At 43.5% G+C, this 15053-nt stretch overlaps 1 protein-coding gene across 1 annotated transcript in view; it reads right to left on the bottom strand.

Moving 5' to 3' along the window:
• Nucleotides 1-15053, bottom strand: part of LOC309557971 (aldehyde oxidase 1-like) — a gene marked incomplete at its 5' end in the record, with an annotated part of 174120 nt that overhangs the window by 103371 nt on the left and 55696 nt on the right. Inside the window, 5 exons of the mRNA XM_082260860.1 lie at nt 619-715; nt 4240-4362; nt 4449-4554; nt 4691-4857; nt 6489-6557. Coding sequence (XP_082116986.1) covers nt 619-715; nt 4240-4362; nt 4449-4554; nt 4691-4857; nt 6489-6557 — 562 coding nt within the window. The remainder of the gene's footprint in view (nt 1-618; nt 716-4239; nt 4363-4448; nt 4555-4690; nt 4858-6488; nt 6558-15053) is intronic.

The following is a 15053-nucleotide window of genomic DNA, read 5'->3' as shown; positions in this document are numbered from 1 at the left end:
GCTTCATGTGATGATTAAAGGAGCAGTTTGCCACGATTGCAGCGCGATCCTGTCACGTGACATTTGCAGCAAAATCACATTATGGTATGTATAAAGGATAATGGCACCCAACCACTCATCGCTTGTTGTGCAGAAATTGCCACGCAATTTGGAATATTTTCCCACCATTGTCACGATTCTGCCCCAATCTCAAATCGCAAAGTGTGAAGCCCACTGACCTAACTAGACATGTCATGCACTAAAAATGTCAACATCTACTACAAACAATGTAATCAAGTTAGTGTATTTTTTCCATTTATTTTTTTTAGTATAGTATCTACTAGGATCCTCTATAATATTATTTGTCTATGTGATGTTTCTCTAAAGATTAGATTCTTATGCTAAAATATATCACATTACATAAAAAAATTATTCCTCTTTTTCTGAAACACACCCTAGTTTTCCAATCTAAATACAATTGTTTATCTATTGTAAAATACCTTTTACAAGCAAGCATGTATTTTTACAGTAAAAAAAAGCAAAAACCTATTTTTATATTTTTTTTAACTGTCTGAACTACAGGTCTTTTATTAACATGCAACATGTACCTATATTGTATAAATGTCTATGGATATTTACCTTCTAGAATATGATCCACACTGCCAAAAGCATCATCTATGTTCCCATACTCTAATTTTCTAAGTGGTTCAAAGAAGGAATTGTGTTTTATGGAATCCTAAAAACAGCAAAACATGTCTGCAAATAAATCTTTTGGCATTGTAAACATTGATATTTATGTACTGTATGTGTTTCAATATATACTGTTACTTCATATATACAATTTAATATACAATGAAAACCTGCTTCATACATTTTTCTAGGATAAGGTGCCTCCCACCCAGTGTTGGGGGTAACTAGTTACAAAGTAACAGATTACAGTAACTACATTACTTTTTTTGGTAACGAAGTAATGTAACTAGTTACAATACTAATATTGGTAACTACACTACTTTACTAGGCTATAGTAGGTAACTACACTACTTTACTAGGCTATAGGAACGCGCTTTCCTGCGTTACCCAAGCCGTGCGATACAAACGTTATTTCGAAGAATAGAGAGGGATGAAGTTTATGACTTTTTGTTGCACTTTATGTTTTATTCTGTTTTTTCAGGTTTTGTTCTCATGTTTCCCAAAGCCTTTGATTATACAATAAACTCTATGCAGAAAGAGTGTCATGTATCTTCTTCTACACGCAGGGCCGGTGCTTCCACTAGGCAAACTAGGCAGCCGCCTAGGGCGCATTGCCACCTAGGGGCGCAGACAGGAGTCGGCACTCTCTCTCCATCATGAATTCTCCATCATGAATGATTATTGTGAGCTGAGGCGAGGGGCGGAGGTGGGGGGGAAGAAGGGACAGCGGAAGATGCCAAGTGTCCTGGGCAGTGGTGGAACTACCAGACCCTGGCTTTCCACCACTGTTAGAGGTGCCCCAAAAGGCAAGAAGGGATCCCCCCAGAGTGCTGCCTGCATGATGATCCTCTTCAGGTGGAGCTGAGGGGCAAGTGACTCTCTGCACTGAGCTGGTGGGCAGCCGTTTATTTCCCTGGGTCGGTATTAAGCAGGGAGCGGAGGAGAGCTGCACCTGAGCCAGAGCTCGGCACTGGAGGGAGGAACCTTTACTGAGGCAGAAGCGACGAGGCACCAGAATGGTCTGAGGAGGTTGGTGATGAAGGACGTGCGGAGCTCTCTGACTGCTGCTTTTCCCTCCACCAGGAGCCACTGCGTTTAACAGTGGTTCGGGGTCACCAGGTGTGCCATGAGGAATTGGGGTCCCTGGGTGTGCCATGGGGGATTGGGGTCCCCAGGTGTGACACGGAGGAACATCAGGGTCCCCAAATGTGACATGGAAAAAAATCAGGATCTGAAATAGAGGTACATCAAGGTCAGTGGGTATGACTGACAGCATGACATGGAGTAATATTAGGGTCCCAGGCTGTGACATGGAAAAACATCAAAGTCCCTGAGTGTGACATTAGGGTCCCCGGGTTTGAAATGGAGGAATATGGGGGTCACTGGGTATGACAGCATAACATGGAGGAACCATCAGATCAGGGTCATATAGAGAGGAGTTTTTAACCCCTTCCCTTTTTTGCGGGTGGGGGGCGCAAGTAGCTGGTCTTGCCTAGGGCATAAAATAGTCTAGCACCGGCCCTGTCTACACGGTCAATTAAGAAAGAGGAAAGTAAAGTAATAAGTAGTGAAGTTTCTTTTCAAACGCAGTAACTAGTAAAGTAATCTCGTTACAATTTACAGAAGTAACTAGTAACTAGTTACATTTTTTGAGTAACTACCCCAACACTGCTCTCACCCTCCCTCCCTGGCCAATGCACCCATCTCACTGACAGGTGCATGACCGAGGATTTTTGTATTAGGGGTCGGCTGAGCTTGATTGGGAGATGAGAGACTAGTTCCCCATCAGGTCCGCTCCACTTTTGATTAACGGCGCACACCAGTGGACAGATCCATAGCCACTATTCAGTTAAACAGCGGATTTAAAAACCACTCACTGCTGCGCACTGCCACTTAAAAGTGAAGCAGACCTAGTGGGGAACTAGTCTCTCAGATTCCTATCAGGCCCACCCACCCAATGACAAGTCATTTCTTAAATATTTGGGTAATGATTTCAATTGTATCTCTGGTCCTATTGCCCAACAGCTAAATGAGGCCGATGGTACAGCACTGTGTGGGAAGCTGCCACATATATGACAGCTTTCTAGCACAGGCACAGCCACTCCGAACACTGGAATACCTCCTGTACGCCAGATTTGAGTTGATCTTAATTATCACCAGTTTCCTAAACATAAAACTGGTGGTAATTCCTAAAGAATTGTCACTGCCATAGCGACAGTTTCTTAAATTGGTGGTAGTAAGAACTACTGAATTTGCCGCACGTGTCAGTAATGTTAGTGACACTGCCCCAAATGCTTGCCTGAATTGGGCGCAGGTAGTTCTTTACCCCTTCCTGCCAACCGTACACATATATGTGGCCTCAGAGAAATGGGTCTTTTTCCGTGGGGCTGCATAAATGTGAATCTGTCTTTGTGCTGGGAGCACGCCGCACAGCGCGCTCCCAGCACAGAGACTGGGCTCTCGCTGAGAGCCCCGGGTCTCTTACTAATGATTGGGACCCAGGACCCCCGGTTCCAAGTCACCTGATCACTGTGATAGCCTCTGATTAGCTATCACAATTATCAGTCAATATGAGCCCACACTGTGTTTACTTCCTCTTCTGAATAGAGGGGAAGATACAGAGCTGAAGAGCTGAAGCTGTAAATAAAAAGAAAGTGTGTAAAAAAAAAAAAAAAATAACAAGATCAAGGTTTTCCAGGGTTAGTGTTTGGGTCAGGGTCAAAGGGCAAGGCTGGGGTCATGGTCAGCATATTTTGGGTGGAATTTTCTTTACATTTTTTTTTAATTAGCATCAGTGTCAGTTAGTGTCAGTGTGTTTTAGGCAGGATAGAAAAAAATGCAAAATGCGCACCATTGTTTCTAGGCCCGACATTGGGAACAAAAAACAACTAACATACACATATGTAGTATTATTGCAATCTTCCGGAGCTAAAATTTCATTTGGGTTCTTCTTTGATGATAAATTATGGTAATAGCACCATGCTATATGTAACAGAGACAGCTTTAGTGTGTGGTATGTAATTCGGACATATGTTACTCTCTTCCTTGCTTGTGTATTTTTATTATTGTGTTTTGCGTTGTAATGTATATGGTTTCTGATGTGAGATGTGTTTTATATGTATCCAGTTTTGTGATATGCATATTGTTTAATGTGCTTTCTTTACATGTAGCAATAAAATGTTTAAAAAAAAACATTGCGGTAAAAGCAAGAAAACGTAACAAAAGATATTTTTTTTACTATTTTGGGCCTGTATTCCTTTGATAATAAAAAAAATAGTTAAAAAAAATCAGGAGATATCCGTTACTATTTAACACCAAAAAAAAAAGCCCAATTTGTCCTAAAAAAAAATCAAGGTATAATCCACCTGGATACACAAAGTAGTTGTGACGATATGTACAGTTTTACTAACACATGCCAAAGCTGCAAAATTGTGCTTAGGCCTTAACATTTGTTTTATCCGTAGGAGGGAAGGGGTTAAGGGAACTACCACTAGAAAAGTGGCATTAGGGCCATTTTAAATTTCCCCAGATAGATTACTACAAGTAAGTGATTTTTGAAAGGCATGTCACCTGAACAGAAAGTATAACAGGTTCCAGATCTTCATATTCTACTTGAACTCGTTGAGCTGCTATATTAGCATGTTCCTGAGTGTTTGCTACCACAGCACATATCGCCTGTCCAAGGTAGGTTACCTACAGAAGACAGAAAAATATTTTGTAGATCAGGGATGTACTGGATACTACAGAAATGAATATGTAGGGTTTTTCTCCAACCGTACCTCATTCCCTGTAAATAAATTTGAGCTGCCTATTCCAGGAACATCAGCAGAAGTTATCACATCAACCACTCCTGGAACTTTTAATGCATGATCTGTAGTAATGGATCTGACAACACAATTAATGAAAAATGCAGGTGACTAGAATTCTTTGTAATGTCAAGCCTTGCACTAATGTGCAAAACTTATAATTATTAAGGACAATAAAGAAATAAAACAAATGTTTTAGACAGCAGGCAAATTACATGATTTTAGCATGATGTCTGTTGCTTGTAACTAAAGCCAAAAATAGTTCTCCATCCACAATAGATGTATCTTCATCATCAAATTCCTCCTCCGTAATGGTTTGCAAAACACGAGGCTGGAAATTTACTGGTTCTTCATCTTCATACAGATGATTCACACGTTCGGCCTGAAAGGTGAAAATAATAATAATATCACTTTTGCTGACTGTAAGAAAAGTACCCAAAGTAATTACAGCAGAAACCCTAGGGCTCCTGTTTTGTCGGATTTATATTTTTACTGTCCCAATGACTTAGTGCAGGGGTCGGGAACCTTTCTGCCTGAGAGAGCCATGAACATCACATATTTTCAAATGTAATTCCATGAGAGCCATAGACTATATTTCAGGGGTCGGGAACCTTTATTTAATATTCATATTCATGGGCTGCAGCTATACAGTGAGTAGATGGAGCCGTGTGAAAGTGCCTGGAGTCCAGTCGGGAAGAGAGCAGAGCAGGCAAGCATGCAATGAGGCCGGAGTGGTGATGCACTTGCAGGCCTGTGAGTAATGGTGGTGAGTATAGGCCCTGAGAAAATGGCGGCCTCAGTAGTGGATGGGAGAGCCAGCTCCCTCGGGTCCCAGGGTGTCAGAGGGTAAGGGGATTGTGTCTGTCGGGGCTCAGGGAGCGGATGGCAGGTCGCCCTACCAGAGATCTCCTTACCTGGCGGTGTTTGCCAAGGCCCTCAGATGCACAGCACAGGAGCTGGCAGTGGTACCACGAGTAGGCCGCAGGATCCGTAGCGCAACAATCCGGTCACCCAGAGACGAACTGAGGGTAGCGGTCGGTAGCCCACAAAGTGTACCGTCAATGGGTCTAGAAATCTCCTTGGCACCGGTCACAGCTACGCGGATGCCACTGGATTGAGTGGTAGACACGGCGGAGCTCTGGGACTACACATCCAGCACGGCTCACGTCAGGACACGCCCCCCATTTATTAAAGATTTGTCTGCGAGCCAGATGCAGCCATCAAAAGAGCCACGTCTGGCTCGCGAGCCATAGGTTCCCTACCCCTGCCTTAGTGCATACTCACATAAGCTGAAATATAATTTAGTGTATACAAGTGTTAAAACTGATCATTTAATGGATATTGGTTTTATTGAATGACCCATTCAGCAAGAACACTCGTATGTTTAACCTGCCACTTCCTTAAAAAGTTAAGTGAATGCTGCTGAGGTTAGTTTATTCTGCCTCATTTAGAACTTAAAATTAAGCTGTCACCAAAGCTTTCATTTTTTTAATTGTGAAGAGAGTGGGAAGTGTTACCATTCAGTCAAGTATTAAAATTTGTGTTCCTGTTGGCTTTCTGGGTGAACACTGGTCTGGGCATCGGGAGCAACCTGATGTATACAGTACACTAACTTATATTTGTGTACATGGACAAACCAGAATAATTTCCAGTATGGACAATTTATAACATCTTTGTGAACCCTAGGAAAGGCTCAAGTGAACTTTTTGTTTTATTCAACTAATGTGATTGAGGTTCTACCACCCATATGATCCCACGATATCTTACCTACCGTATACTTCCAAAAATACCTACCTAAATTCTAGATTTACCAGTCATGGTCTGCTAATCACTCTCTTTGTAGTCAGAAAAAGCAAATGGGTTAGGAAAGAAAGTAACAGTAGGGCATAAGCCCTGAGATTCTTCAGGACTTGATTGTACTGGTAACAACTGTGATCCCTACTATAATTTCCTGCCTATAGACTCCACATAAACCCTTCCAAATAAACTGTTCACTTGCATATGTCTACTTACATTATTAGTGACAAATCCATTGGAAGTTCTCTGTTTTAACTCTGTAACTGACTTGCTGGAAGTTGTGTCCTGCACAAAGGATAACATTTTTTAAATATGGCTTACGATGCTATAGTGTTCATAGAGATACAATGCTATAAGCTCTGGAAACAAAAATGATTACAAAGCCACTTGTCTAAGATTTTAACTGTTATACAGTTAAATAGTTAGGTTGAATAAACACACAAGTTCAACCAACATGAAAATTAATAAATAGAAAACCTCCATATACAAAACCCTTTACCCACCAGATCCAAACAAAGGTGAAAAAAACCTATAAAGTATAGTTACTGTTTGCTACCCACTGGCAAAAGTTACTCTAATAATGCTAACATTTACCTTAAAACAATTTATGTGCAAGCAGACATAGACATATGCTCAACATATGCATATGGAAAAAAAAGCTTAAATGGATCCTAGATTCCTAAAAATAAGAAAACAGTCACAGGTAGATCATTTGCCACCACTCACATAATAAAAAAAAATGTTTATGTATTTGAAGCAATTCCTCTGGTGGGTGTTTAATCCACTATTATGCGCAAGCTGAAGTTGGGCAGGAGGAGTTTTCCCAGCCTCGCTCAGGTGGAATGATGGTCATACTAAGGCAGATCCCACAAGCCTAAATACACATGCTGACCATACCCAGTTAGGATCAGTAGTATAGGCCGTAAGAAAAAATGTAGGAAATTTCTGCGCTAAACGTAATAATCAAACGTGAGAAGCTGCGCACCCTAGACACACAAACAAAGATCCAAAATTAAAAATTAAAAAAAATCACGTTTGATTATTACTTTAGCGCAGAAATTTCCTACACTTTTTCTGTTTTTTTTAGTATAGGCCGTAAACCAGGTACAGGCCACACAATAGTACAAAGGAATTGCTTGAAAAAAAAAATGGAAGTTTACCTAAATTTGCTTTCTTTTTTGTTTGTGAAATTATCATTTAATGTTAAAAAGAGAGCTATCTCATGCATGAATCTTTTTTAAGAGCTATAATACTGTAGACTGCTGAATAAAATGTTTTTCCTTTACTTGTATATGAAATAACAAATGTATTTCCTGGAATATGTTCACATGAACAAGAGCGAAACACTACTATTGCATTGATTTATTAGGGACTAGGGTTGAGCGAACACCTAGATGTCCGTGTTCGACGGGTTCGGCCGAACTTTAAAAAAAAGTCCGGGTCCGTGTCCCGGACTTTTACCGAACTTTTCCCGGACACCGAACCCCATTGAAGTCAATGGGGACCCGAACTTTAAGGCACTAAAATGGCTCTAAAACACCAAAGGAAAGGGCTAGAGTGCTGCAAATGGCAGCAAAACGTAATTAAGAGCATGGCAAGTGCTCTGCAAACAAATGTGGATAGGGAAATAACTTAAAACAACAAAAAAAAAACAGAAAAATAAAACAATGTTCTTCTTCATCTCTGAAGGACGAGGCCCATATGGAGTAGGAGGGAGGTTGAGGTGGTGGTGGATGTGGCGGTGACATAGGCGTGCGCACAGGGTGTGCTGGGTGTGCCTGGGCACACCCTAATCACCTAGGGCACATAGCATTGCCAGTGAGGAGATGGGAAAGATCTCCCTGGGACCTGCTCTGCTCTATTTCTCCTTGCCTACAGGTACATGGCCCCGATACATTACTCTCCCTGCTGGCAAACACATGCATGTGTATTTCAACTTTGGGGTGCACACCTTAATGCAATAGGCTGCGCACACCTATGGGCGGTGTAGGTGGAAGCGGCGGTGGAGGAGGACCAGGGCCGGATTAACAGCATCATGGGCGTGGTGCTGAGGATTTTGAAGGGCCTTAAGGGCCGTGCCTTGCCATGCACCCAGAGGAGGAAGGGTGCAGCCATGCATGCCTAATTCAACATGGGATGCTGTCTCTGAAGCCCATAAACACATCCATGCATCGCCAACTGTCCCTCCTTGTCCGGCCTTCACGCTGTGTGGGGAGGTTCTGAGGGTGCTGCCTGGGGAAGCGAGCATAGAAGCCAGACTTCTGTGTTTACAAGTGACAGAAGAGCGGTAACAGTGAATATGGCCAACCCGGGGCCTATATAAAAGGTAGGGGCCTGGAGCTGCAGCTCCAATAGCCCCTACATTAATCTGGCCCTGAGGAGGAGGACGAGGTAGCCAACACTGCTTCTTTTCAAAAATTTTAAATGAGGGTACACCCCAAAAGAGTGAGAAAGAGCAAAAATGGAACAATGGGTGGGTAAGGTCGGTATCCATTGCTATTCTGCATAAGGTACGGAAAAGTCCCGTGGGATCCATGCCTGGTTCATTTTAATGAACGTGAGCTTGTCCACATTGTCTCTGGACAGGCGGCTGCGCTTGTCTGTTATAACGCCCCCAGCCGTGCTAAATACCCGTTCAGATAATACACTGGCTGCAGGGCACGCCAGCACCTCCAAGGCGTAAAGGGCAAGCTCAAGCCATGTGCCCAATTTGGAGACCCAGAAGTTGAAGGGGGCAGACCCGTCATTCACTACATGTAGGCGTGTGCACACATACTGCTCCACCATGTTGGTAAAATGCTGCCTCCTGCTAAGACGTTCCATCTGAGCTGCTGGTGCTGCTGTTTGTTGTGGCGTGCTGACAAAGCTTTTCCACATTTCGGCCATGCTAACCCTGCCTTCTGAGGTGCTGGCGGTGCCCTGGTTGCGTTGGCGACCTCCTCCTCCTCCTCCTCTGCCTTGTGCTTCCACTGTGGCCCCGCTGTCAGATGGGAATGCCAGCAGCATGGCGTCTACCAGCGTGCGCTTGTACTCGCGCATCTTGCGATCGCGCTCCAGTGAGTGAATTAAGGACGGTACGTTGTCCTTGTAACGGGGATCCAGCAGCGTGGCCACCCAGTAATCAGCACAAGTTAGAATGTGGGCAACTCGGCGGTCGTTGTGGAGACACTGCAGCATGTAATCGCTCATGTGTGCCAGGCTGCCCAGAGGCAACGAAAGGCTGTCCTCTGTGGGAGGTGTATCGTCCGTGTCCTCTGTATCCCCCCAGCCACGCACCAGTGATGGCCATGAGCTGGCCTGGGTGCCACCCTGCTGTGAACATGGTTCCATCTCCTCCTCCAGCTCCTCCTCCTCCTCATCCTCCTCATCCTCCAGAACTGTGCCCCTGCTGGACAATTGCGTCCCTGGCGTTTGCGTGTGCAGGAACCCACCCTCGGAGCCCCTTGCGAATGACTGCCCTGAAAGCCTTGGAAATGTTACCTCTTCATCCTCCTCCTCCTCCTCATCCTGTGCCACATCCTCTTCCATCATCGCCCGAATTGTTTTTTCAAGGAGGCATAGAAGTGGGATAGTTAAGCTGAGAACGGCGTCATTGCCACTGGCCATGTTGGTGGAGTACTCAAAACAGCGCAACAAGGCACACAGGTCTCGCATGGAGGCCCAGTTAAATTAAATAGCGGAATAGAAAATATGATCCAAAAAAAGTGTATGTATATCACACGTACACAACCACACTGGGCCCCAATTACTATTGTTTGTACCCCTAAAAGGCTAGATGAGGAGTAGGGGGAGTATGGAACAGGCAGCACCCTCAAACCTTCAGAAGTATGAGATGAACCCCAACAACTTGGAAAGGTGGATCTCTCTCACACGTACCGACACAGACTATCCCGCAATTCAATTGATCCTCAAAGGTTTTTATTGAATAGCGGAATAGGAAATATGATCAAAAAAAGTGTATGTATCTCGCACGTACACAACCACACTAGGCCCCAATTACTATTGTTTGTACCCCTAAAAGGCTAGATGAGGAGTAGGGGGGGTATGGAACAGGCAGCACCCTCAAACCTTCAGAAGTATGAGATGAACCCCAACAACTTGGAAAGGTGGATCTCTCTCACACGTACCGACACAGACTATCCCCCAATTTAACTGATCCCCAAAGGTTTTTGATTAAATAGCGGAATAGAAAATATGATCCCAAAAAAGTGTATGTATATCACACGTACACAACCACACTAGGCCCCAATTACTATTGTTTGTACCCCTAAAAGGCTAGGAGTAGGGGGAGTATGGAACAGGCAGCACCCTCAAACCTTCAGAAGTATGAGATGAACCCCAACAACTTGGAAAGGTGGATCTCTCTCACACGTACCAACACAGACTATCCCCCAATTTAACTGATCCCCAAAGGTTTTTGATTAAATAGCGGAATAGAAAATATGATCCCAAAAAAGTGTATGTATATCACACGTACACAACCACACTAGGCCCCAATTACTATTGTTTGTACCCCTAAAAGGCTAGGAGTAGGGGGGAGTATGGAACAGGCAGCACCCTCAAACCTTCAGAAGTATGAGATGAACCCCAACAACTTGGAAAGGTGGATCTCTCTCACACGTACCGACACAGACTATCCCCCAATTTAACTGATCCCCAAAGGTTTTTGATTAAATAGCGGAATAGAAAATATGATCCAAAAAAAGTGTATGTATATCACACGTACACAACCACACTGGGCCCCAATTACTATTGTTTGTACCCCTAAAAGGCTAGATGAGGAGTAGGGGGAGTATGGAACAGGCAGCACCCTCAAACCTTCAGAAGTATGAGATGAACCCCAACAACTTGGAAAGGTGGATCTCTCTCACACGTACCGACACAGACTATCCCGCAATTCAATTGATCCTCAAAGGTTTTTATTGAATAGCGGAATAGGAAATATGATCAAAAAAAGTGTATGTATCTCGCACGTACACAACCACACTAGGCCCCAATTACTATTGTTTGTACCCCTAAAAGGCTAGATGAGGAGTAGGGGGGGTATGGAACAGGCAGCACCCTCAAACCTTCAGAAGTATGAGATGAACCCCAACAACTTGGAAAGGTGGATCTCTCTCACACGTACCGACACAGACTATCCCCCAATTTAACTGATCCCCAAAGGTTTTTGATTAAATAGCGGAATAGAAAATATGATCCAAAAAAAGTGTATGTATATCACACGTACACAACCACACTAGGCCCCAATTACTATTGTTTGTACCCCTAAAAGGCTAGATGAGGAGTAGGGGGGGTATGGAACAGGCAGCACCCTCAAACCTTCAGAAGTATGAGATGAACCCCAACAACTTGGAAAGGTGGATCTCTCTCACACGTACCAACACAGACTATCCCCCAATTTAACTGATCCCCAAAGGTTTTTGATTAAATAGCGGAATAGAAAATATGATCCCAAAAAAGTGTATGTATATCACACGTACACAACCACACTAGGCCCCAATTACTATTGTTTGTACCCCTAAAAGGCTAGGAGTAGGGGGAGTATGGAACAGGCAGCACCCTCAAACCTTCAGAAGTATGAGATGAACCCCAACAACTTGGAAAGGTGGATCTCTCTCACACGTACCAACACAGACTATCCCCCAATTTAACTGATCCCCAAAGGTTTTTGATTAAATAGCGGAATAGAAAATATGATCCCAAAAAAGTGTATGTATATCACACGTACACAACCACACTAGGCCCCAATTACTATTGTTTGTACCCCTAAAAGGCTAGGAGTAGGGGGAGTATGGAACAGGCAGCACCCTCAAACCTTCAGAAGTATGAGATGAACCCCAACAACTTGGAAAGGTGGATCTCTCTCACACGTACCAACACAGACTATCCCCCAATTTAACTGATCCCCAAAGGTTTTTGATTAAATAGCGGAATAGAAAATATGATCCCAAAAAAGTGTATGTATATCACACGTACACAACCACACTAGGCCCCAATTACTATTGTTTGTACCCCTAAAAGGCTAGGAGTAGGGGGAGTATGGAACAGGCAGCACCCTCAAACCTTCAGAAGTATGAGATGAACCCCAACAACTTGGAAAGGTGGATCTCTCTCACACGTACCAACACAGACTATCCCCCAATTTAACTGATCCCCAAAGGTTTTTGATTAAATAGCGGAATAGAAAATATGATCCCAAAAAAGTGTATGTATATCACACGTACACAACCACACTAGGCCCCAATTACTATTGTTTGTACCCCTAAAAGGCTAGGAGTAGGGGGAGTATGGAACAGGCAGCACCCTCAAACCTTCAGAAGTATGAGATGAACCCCAACAACTTGGAAAGGTGGATCTCTCTCACACGTACCAACACAGACTATCCCCCAATTTAACTGATCCCCAAAGGTTTTTGATTAAATAGCGGAATAGAAAATATGATCCCAAAAAAGTGTATGTATATCACACGTACACAACCACACTAGGCCCCAATTACTATTGTTTGTACCCCTAAAAGGCTAGGAGTAGGGGGAGTATGGAACAGGCAGCACCCTCAAACCTTCAGAAGTATGAGATGAACCCCAACAACTTGGAAAGGTGGATCTCTCTCACACGTACCAACACAGACTATCCCCCAATTTAACTGATCCCCAAAGGTTTTTGATTAAATAGCGGAATAGAAAATATGATCCCAAAAAAGTGTATGTATATCACACGTACACAACCACACTAGGCCCCAATTACTATTGTTTGTACCCCTAAAAGGCTAGGAGTAGGGGGGAGTATGGAACAGGCAGCACCCTCAAACCTTCAGAAGTATGAGATGAACCCCAACAACTTGGAAAGGTGGATCTCTCTCACACGTACCAACACAGACTATCCCCCAATTTAACTGATCCCCAAAGGTTTTTGATTAAATAGCGGAATAGAAAATATGATCCCAAAAAAGTGTATGTATATCACACGTACACAACCACACTAGGCCCCAATTACTATTGTTTGTACCCCTAAAAGGCTAGGAGTAGGGGGAGTATGGAACAGGCAGCACCCTCAAACCTTCAGAAGTATGAGATGAACCCCAACAACTTGGAAAGGTGGATCTCTCTCACACGTACCAACACAGACTATCCCCCAATTTAACTGATCCCCAAAGGTTTTTGATTAAATAGCGGAATAGAAAATATGATCCCAAAAAAGTGTATGTATATCACACGTACACAACCACACTAGGCCCCAATTACTATTGTTTGTACCCCTAAAAGGCTAGATGAGGAGTAGGGGGAGTATGGAACAGGCAGCACCCTCAAACCTTCAGAAGTATGAGATGAACCCCAACAACTTGGAAAGGTGGATCTCTCTCACACGTACCAACACAGACTATCCCCCAATTTAACTGATCCCCAAAGGTTTTTGATTAAATAGCGGAATAGAAAATATGATCCCAAAAAAGTGTATGTATATCACACGTACACAACCACACTAGGCCCCAATTACTATTGTTTGTACCCCTAAAAGGCTAGGAGTAGGGGGGAGTATGGAACAGGCAGCACCCTCAAACCTTCAGAAGTATGAGATGAACCCCAACAACTTGGAAAGGTGGATCTCTCTCACACGTACCAACACAGACTATCCCCCAATTTAACTGATCCCCAAAGGTTTTTGATTAAATAGCGGAATAGAAAATATGATCCCAAAAAAGTGTATGTATATCACACGTACACAACCACACTAGGCCCCAATTACTATTGTTTGTACCCCTAAAAGGCTAGGAGTAGGGGGAGTATGGAACAGGCAGCACCCTCAAACCTTCAGAAGTATGAGATGAACCCCAACAACTTGGAAAGGTGGATCTCTCTCACACGTACCAACACAGACTATCCCCCAATTTAACTGATCCCCAAAGGTTTTTGATTAAATAGCGGAATAGAAAATATGATCCCAAAAAAGTGTATGTATATCACACGTACACAACCACACTAGGCCCCAATTACTATTGTTTGTACCCCTAAAAGGCTAGATGAGGAGTAGGGGGAGTATGGAACAGGCAGCACCCTCAAACCTTCAGAAGTATGAGATGAACCCCAACAACTTGGAAAGGTGGATCTCTCTCACACGTACCAACACAGACTATCCCCCAATTTAACTGATCCCCAAAGGTTTTTGATTAAATAGCGGAATAGAAAATATGATCCCAAAAAAGTGTATGTATATCACACGTACACAACCACACTAGGCCCCAATTACTATTGTTTGTACCCCTAAAAGGCTAGATGAGGAGTAGGGGGAGTATGGAACAGGCAGCACCCTCAAACCTTCAGAAGTATGAGATTGTGTTCACTGTACCCCACAAAGATTGAGTTCACTGCACCCCACAATGATTGTGTTCACTGCACCCCACAAAGATTGTGTTCACTGCACCTCACAAAGATTGTGTTCACTGTACCCCCCAAAGATTGTGTTCACTGCACCCCACAAAGATTCTGTTCACTGTACCCCACAAAGATTGTGTTCACTGCACCCCAAAAAGATTGTGTTCACTGCACCCCAAAAAGGATGTTGTTCACTGCACCCCAAAAAGGATGTTGTTCACTCCACCCCAAAAAGATTGTGTTCACTGCACCCCACAAAGATTGTGTTCACTGCACCCCAAAAAGATTGTGTTCACTGCACCCCAAAAATGATTTTGTTCACTGCACCCCAAAAAGGATTTTGTTCACTCCACCCCAAAAAGATTGTGTTCACTGCACCCCACAAAGGATTTTGTTCACTGCACCCCAA

Source organism: Pelophylax lessonae (genome assembly GCF_965119305.1).
Source record: "Pelophylax lessonae genome assembly, chromosome: 6".
NCBI lineage: Eukaryota > Metazoa > Chordata > Amphibia > Anura > Ranidae > Pelophylax > Pelophylax lessonae.
The sequence above is the reverse complement of the archived record's forward strand: the minus strand, read 5'-3'. Positions and strand labels throughout refer to the sequence as shown.